This window comes from Panthera uncia, assembly GCF_023721935.1.
Source record: "Panthera uncia isolate 11264 chromosome A1 unlocalized genomic scaffold, Puncia_PCG_1.0 HiC_scaffold_17, whole genome shotgun sequence".
In the NCBI taxonomy this organism is placed as follows: domain Eukaryota; kingdom Metazoa; phylum Chordata; class Mammalia; order Carnivora; family Felidae; genus Panthera; species Panthera uncia.
In genome coordinates, this window is record NW_026057577.1 from 151,997,216 (window position 1) to 152,005,215 (window position 8,000).

General features: G+C 45.5%; 1 protein-coding gene across 4 annotated transcripts in view; it reads right to left on the reverse strand.

Annotated features, from left to right (window-relative positions):
- CEP72 (centrosomal protein 72) overlaps positions 1-8,000 on the reverse strand; it is a 35,639-nt gene that overhangs the window by 27,090 nt on the left and 549 nt on the right. For 3 of the 4 annotated variants that reach the window (XM_049648323.1, XM_049648321.1, XM_049648324.1), the window contains exons 2-4: positions 3,084-3,211; positions 1,983-2,175; positions 176-284 (exon numbers count right to left, since the gene is read on the reverse strand). In XM_049648323.1, the coding sequence (XP_049504280.1) occupies positions 176-284; positions 1,983-2,175; positions 3,084-3,211 (430 nt within the window). The remainder of the gene's footprint in view (positions 1-175; positions 285-1,982; positions 2,176-3,083; positions 3,212-8,000) is intronic. The other variant, XM_049648322.1, reaches the window with a different exon arrangement.

Sequence of the window (8,000 nt, forward strand, 5' to 3'; positions counted from 1 at the left end):
ACCATTTCCTTGAGCCCCCATTGGTACCTGAGCATTTCTTCTTTCCTCCTTTGCACGTCTGCCCTTGAAGTGGCAATCAGCACACAAAGAAGCTCCTATCTTTTAGGTAAACATTCTATCAACAGGCAAGTCTGAACAGCTTCTCTCAATGTTCAAATACCACTTCTGTTCATACCTTCCAACTCTTAAAACAGCTGGGAAGCTCTGCTTTGAGTCCAGTGATTCCTCCGATGCAAAATGCAACTGGGATGCTTTCCGCTCGCTCTCTCTCACGGGACGATCATCTAGGGAGAAGATGCCAGAGAACTAGCAAACACCACCAAGAAGCAGGTGACAGGCCCCCAACGACCCAGCCCCACAGGGGCACCTCCTAGCAGCCTTGAAGCATATCACCCTTCCCTTGGGAATGAAGGTGCCCCCGTCACCCACCCTGCAGCACACTGCATGGGACCAGCACTGCCACCCCTCGCTCAGGGACCTTCCATCCCCTGGTGCCAGGCCTGCCACAAGCATCCCCTGTTAAGTACTGGGTAGACCCAGTAAAGGAATGCTGGGCTCTGGTGGCTACACTTGGTTTCCCAGATGACAAATACCGATTCCAAGAGGGTCAGCCTCCTCCCGTAAAGCTACTCCTCAGACACTACTGTGGAGGCCGGCTGCTGCCCGTGGGAAAAGAAATACACATGCAAGTTGACACACAGGCACGTCTTTCTCGGCACGTCTACCTCCTTTCTATGCATGTTCTTGGTGCTGGATGAGGTTCTGGAACCACACTGAGCACATCTGAGATGTCTCCGTGGATGAGAATCCTGAACATGCTGAAGAGTGAATGTGGTGGCTGTGTGTCTGGGCCTAGGGTGTGCATCCTCAGATCCGGAGTTTCAACTGTCCCCACACATGAGCCCTGAGCCCCAGAAGGCCTCTGCTCACTTGTTACTGCTGGGTCTCCCCCCAGAAAACCTGAGAGTCAGATGGTTCCCAATACTAAAAGTCAATGCTGTGCAACTTTTCACACATCCTACCACAGAACTAATGTCACAAATGGTTAAGTTCCAAAGCTGCCTCCCAAAGAGCATTTCATGGAGGCACACCCCAACTGCCCCTCAGCCTCAACAAACAGTGCCCTGGCCCTCAGGATTGAGGATGCACTGTCACCACTGGGGACACAGAACAACACTGCCCTTCAAGCAGACATTCCCACACCCCCAATACCCAGCACTTAGCTCCCTTCATGGAGGAGAAGGATTGAGCATACAAGGCTCCTTCTCCTTCTTCATGCTCCGCGTGCCCTGGTGCTCACACTCCAGCTCTCTCACTGGAGGTGCAACACGGGGAGCATCAGCAGTGCCACCGGCGAGAATGTTCATGGCAAAGACAACTCCTGGTAGCCGGGCAGGTGGGTGGGAAGGTGCCGCTATGGATGGCTTCCCCAAGCACGAACCTCCCAGCTGGTACGACCACTGGGCACCCTGGGAGCTCTGCCTGCAAGCCTGACACAAAGATCTGTTTCTTTTAGGGACATGGGCTACTAAGCCGGTGGGTAGCTACACCTGCCAACAGGACCTCACACTCTCCCATCGCTATCACCTGGGGGAGGGGAGGGCACACGAACCTCTCTTCCTACAACCTTCTAGGCAGATGTGAAACAAGGTAAAATCCAACCGCCTGGCTGAGCCTGAGATGAAGCCCAGGGAGTCACGCACAGAAATGGCACCGGATGTTCAGAGAACACGTCCAAGCCAATCACCTAGAAAGTGGAGGGCCAGAAAGGGACAGAGCAGCCTGGCCCACACCTGTGCTCATGGCCCCCCCGGCAGGTGTCTGTGGCCAGAGTTCCTGGCCATCCCCCCAGGCAGCGCTCCAAGACTCACGCTGGCAGACACAGGGACTCCACCAGGGGAGTAGAAAGTCAACTTCTGAGAGCACAAAACACCTATTAGGGCTCCCATGAGCAAGGGTGTGAGCACAGCCGTGGCGCCTACCCAGCTGCCTGAGCTTCGGGAGCATGTGCACGACAAAAAGGCGGTAATCAGACTCGTTCTTCACCACAGGGTTCAGCCGGAGGTCCACGTCTGTAAGCTCCGTCAAGGCGTGGAGCTGAAGCACGTCGGCCAACGAGGAGATGCAGTTGTAGTAGAGACTGAGGCTTTCCAGCGCAGTCAGGTACTGAATGCCCTGCCAACGGGGCAAAACGCAGCATTAGTTTATGCTTTGAAAAATACACAGCGAGACGGGCCATCGATACGAACCAACACCAGCCTAACAGAGGCACCCGCAAGCGACCACATGGCACTGCCAGGAGGAGCACAAAGACAGAAGGCGCTCCGTGCCGTGCAGGTTCGGGATGCCAGGTCTGCAGCAGCGCAGACCGCGGAGGACAGCCCGTATCTGCGGAGTTCTCACAACGTCATTCAATCCGCACACAACCCCACACGCTAAGAACTGTTACTGCTCCAATTCTACAGATTAGAAAACAGCCCGGGAGGTTGAACAAGGGGCCGGCCCTGGGTGTGCCCTGGACTGAAACTCCCGGGTGACGCCGACCAGGCTCCAAGCGCTCTCTATAACGTGAGGCAGAAGCCTCCTCTCCTGGAAGTCGTGGGCAGTGTTTACACAATTCCCCCCCTGCCACCACCTGGGTGATTTCTCACTCCCTCACCAGGACCAAGGGCTTCCCAGGATGCCCTGCACACACGGCACTGCCACTTAAGGGTCTGAGGCCAGACGTGAAGTGCAGAATGTGGATGGAAAAAAACACAGCTGAGACAGGGATGGACAGTGACCAGGCCACAAACACTAGTCTTTCGGGCCTTATTTTATTGCCTTTAAAGATACAGCCGTCTTCATCGGAGATATGAGTTTCAGTTGTCAAAGCAGTTTAAAGGTGTAATGAGATGTGTATGAAATCTACAGCTCATAACGAACACAAGAAAAACAACGCAATATTGCAACCGTTGTTAAGTGTACGGTCTACATACATTATAAGCAAAGTTATAAAACATACTGCATTGTTACTATAAATGTACTTTCCACTGCTACTGACAGCAATAAAATTTCTTTCAAGAAAAAAACCTAAAACTTACCTCTAGACTCACCAAGGAGTTGCGTGAGAGGTCTAAAGATTTCAGGCCAGTTAAGTTCATCAAAGAATTTCCTAGGTGAGTAATCTTTTCTTGGTAAGTTCCAGGAATAGATAATGACCGAAGTTCAGCTAAGAATAGAAAAATCATGAGATTTTCACCTTCCTTTTCAGTGAAAATATATTACTGTAATAAGAATGAGCTACAGCAGGGGCGCCTGGGTGGCTCAGCCGGTTAAGCGGCCGACTTCAGCTCAGGTCATAATCTCACGGTCCGTGAGTTAGAGCCCCGAGTCAGGCTCCGTGCTGACAGGTCAGAGCCTGGAGCCTGCTTCAGATTCTGTGTCTGTCTGTCTGTCTCTCTCTCAAAAATAAATAAACATTAAAAAAAAAAAAATTAAAAAAAAAAAAGAATGAGCTACAGCAACCTCAGAATCTGAAAAGTCACAAGAACAATGTAACTCCAAGTCTGAGTACTGATACTACAGGAGAAATGCATGCAAGCTTCCAGCTCACGTTTATCTCCAAAATGCCTCCATGCCCACGCATGCCCTGCTCCCCACACCCCTGCTTCTCCCCTCAGACACTCTCCCACCAGGAATATCTTCCTAACTGGGCCCCCACTTGTGGAGCCCCCATGCAGGGATCACAATTCGAAAACCAATGGTGAGCTAACGTGACAACTCCCTGCCAGTTACATGCAAGGGCACAGTGTGTGCTCTATGCACCATATGCCTCTGCGTGCAATTAAATGAATGGCAGCCATTAAATGAACGTTGCTACAAAAATAAGTTTCTGTGATCAAAAAGACAGTTTGGGTCTGAGCACACCAGTACTTTCCCAGGAAGAATTATGTTTTAAAACACATCTTAATTAAATTTAAAATTGATTTGTGGGCTTCCATTTCCAGACAAGACAGAGTAGACCCATTTCACCCTACTCCTACTCAGGTACTACACCTAAGTGCCTGGAAAACAATATACGAAACAAGCACCAGACAGATCTGGAGGGTGGGGAACAGAAGGCCAACTGTTTAGGGACCTCAAGAAAACAGTCCAGCAGTGAGGGCCCTGTGCTGGTTTGGGGTCCTTTTTGTCTCCCATATGGCCCAATATGAGTGCCAAAGAAGCTGGTGACACACAGACACCATGGACACTGACTGAAAAGTAAGGATAAGCCTGCTGCCCATGGTAGAAGGACCAGGAAGGGGCAGCGGTGGAGGAAGGACTCCTGAAATCAGCCCCACTCTAGCTCAAGAGCCAGCAAAAACAAAAAACAAAAAACAACGCACCACACACCTGGCCTTGCACAGTGGCCAGCCCTGGGACAGAGTGAGAGGATGCGGATTACCACCTGGGTGGCAAGGAGGTGGCCCACAGGCATCTACAGAGGCTGCGTGTGTGACAGGAGCCTGGCCACTACCTTAGGAACAAGGCAGCGCCCGCTCAGTGCCAATAATGTGTAACAAGATTCAAATAAGAAACAAGTCTCTCAACACCCAAAATGTCCATGACACAACAAAAAAATGACCAAAACCTGAAAAAAATCTCAATTTAAATAGAAAAACAATCAACACCAACACTGACAGGACAGAATTATTTAACAAGAATTTTAAAGCAATACTTTAATGAACAATTATGAACACTCTTGAAACAAACGATAAGATAGGAAGTCTTGGCAAAAAAACCCCATAAGATATAAAGAAGAAAAAAATAGGAATTTCAGAAACATGAAATACAATAACCAAAACAAAAGTACCACACAGAAGCAGCTCAGTAACAGCATGGAGATAACAGAAGAAAAAATTCAAAGAGTGAATGCAAAGATAGACTGGTCAAAATTGTCCTATCTGACCAGCAGAGAGAAAAGAGACTTAAAAAAGAAGAGAAAGAAAGAATGAATGAACAGAGCCTCAGGGGCCCATGGAAAAAGAAACCTAACATTCCTGTCATGAGTCCCCATGCAGTCCCAATTAGAGTTCCAAGAAGAGAATGATAGTATGACTAAGAAGAAAAATGTTTAGCAATTACAGAAATAATGGCTGAAAACTTACCAAATTTGGCAAAAGACATAAAGCTATATATTCAAGAAGCTGAGAAAACCCCAAACAGAATAAAGACAAAAAAAAAAAAAAAAAAAAAAAAAGCCATGCCCAGATACATCAGAAATAAATTTCTACAATCTAAAAACAGTGGAAGCGGGGCATCTGAGTGGCTCAGTTGGTTAAGTGTCCAACTTCAGCTCAGATCATGATCTCGTGGTTTGTGAGTTCAAGCCCCACATCAGGCTCTGTGCTGACAGCTGTGTCTCCCTCTCTCTCTGCCCCTCCCCTGCTCATGCTCAGTCTCTCTCAAAAATAAATAAACATTAAAAAAAAAATTAAAAACAATGAAAGCATCTTGAAAACAGCCAGAAAGAAAAGGCATTACCCACAGAGAAAAAACAACTGACAAGGCAGGTGATTATCCTTCAGAACCAAGGAGGCGTGAAGGAAGGAGAGCCACATTTTCCATGTGCTGAAAGAAAAGAACTTTCAACCATGAAACCTGTGCCCAGCAAAAACAATCTTAGGTACTGAAGTGAAATAAAGATATTTTCAAATGAAGAAACACACAGAGAATCTGTCATGAGTACATCTGCCCTAAGGCAACTGCTACAGAAAACTCTTCAAATAAATAGGAAGGATAAAAGAAGAAAACCTAGGTCATCAGAAATGAAGGAATAATGAAACAGGTAAGCATGTAAGTAAAAATGTTTCCTCCTGAGTTATTTACAATTTTGGATGACTGTAAAAGAAAAAAGTGATTAATGTGGTTCTCAAGGTATGCAAAGAAAATATTTAAGATCACTAAATTATAAAGGATAATAAAACCAAAGGACACATTGGGTAAGGTTTCTACATTTCACTGGAAGGGGTAAAATGTCCACACAAGTAGACTGTGTTAAATTACATAATACACTGTAACTTATAGAGCAGCCACTAAAAATAGGTATACAAAGAGATATGCTCAAAAATATAATAGAGAAGTCAAAATGGAACACTAAAAAAATACTCAAACGGCAGAAGGCAGGAACAGGGAAAGAACAGAAAACAAACAATAAAATGGCATACTTCCAACTATCTTATATTAACAATTCCATTAAATGTAAATGGTCTAAATACACTAGAAAAAAGAGATTGGCAGAGTAAATAAAAATGAACCAACTATAAACTGCCTATAAGAACCTCACTGCAAATATAATGATATAGATAAGTTTAAAGATTACACAGTAAATAGAGGGGAAAGATATGCCCTGCAAACACTAATCAAAAGTAAGCTGCAGTGGCTACACTACATGCCTCAACAAAGAAAATCATCAGGGACAAAGAGCAATAGCACATATGTTACAAGGGTCACTTCAAACCCTAAATATGTAGGCACAGTGTCAAAACATATGAAGGGAAACAGAGAAATCAACAATTACGGTTATGGACTTCAACACTTCCCTCCCAGTAACTAATACAATCACTAGACAGAAAATCAACAAAGATACAGAAGAACTAAACCTCATCATCAGCCAACAGGATCTAATTGATATTCACATAATACTCCACCCAACAACTTTCTTTTCAGGTGCACTTGGAACATTCACCAATATAAACCAGATCCTGGACCAAAAACAAACCTCAACAAATTTAAAAGAATTAAAATCACAGAGTATGTACTCTGACCATAATGGAATCACACTAGAATCAATAAAAGAAGGGGAAAAAAGGAAAATCTCCAAACACACAATGAGAAAGCACACCCCCAAGCAGTCCACAGGTCAAAGAGAAGTCGTCTCCAGGAAAACCTAAAAATGCACTGTACTTAATGAAAACGAACATATAACAAAATTTGTGAATGCAGCTAAAGCTGTGCTTAGAGGAAAACTTATGTCACTAAATTATAAAGTATAAAATCAGTAATCTAAACTCTCACCTCAAGAATCTACAAGAGAAAACTAAATGCAAAGTGAGCAGACAAAAGGAAATAATAAAGAACAGAATCAATAAAATTTGAAACTAGGAAACAATGGAGAAAAACCCACCAAACCAAAAGCTGACTCACTGAAAAGGTTAATACAATCGACAAACCTTTACCAAGTCTAAAATCGAAGACAGAAATGACAATATCAAGAATGGAAGAAGGGTTACCACCACAGACCCCAAAAACATTTAAGAGGCTGGCAAGGGAGTAAACAACCCTACACACATAAGTTCAACAACTTCCAGAAAACAATCAATTTTACAAATCCCAACCATAACTCACCCAAGAAGAAACTGATAATAAGGATAGTTTTACAACAGACAGAGAAACTGAATGTATAATTTAAAAGCTTCAAATACAGGGGCGCCTGGGCGACTCAGATCGTGAGCTGGGGGTTTGTGAGTTCCAGCCCCTATGGGGCACACTGCTGTCAGTGCAGAGCCTGCTTCCGATCCTCTGTCCCTCTCCCTGCCCCCCTCAGAAAGAAACATTAAAAAAAAACAAAAACAAAAAAAACAAAACAACTTCAAGGCTTATATGGTTTCAGAGAGCACCAAATCTACACAACCTCTTCTAGAATGCACATGAGGAAGCAACACTTCCCAACGCATTTCAGGTGCTCAGCTTTACCTTGATGCCAAAACCAGAGACAAACAGGACAAAAAGAAAACCAGCGACCAATGTCCCCCATGAATATACACACAAAACTCCGCAGCACAGAGAGATGGGAGACCAGAACTCAGGAGACAATTGTGCGACAGGGGCGGAGGGCGCGTCTTCCCAGGAATGAAGACTGCAGGTTCAAGGTTTTATTAAAAGCCAACCTGGAACCGCCTTATTTATGGGTGAAAGAATGCCCCCCCACCCCACTCGGGCCCCGCGCCCCACTCGGCCCCCCCGACCCCACTGGG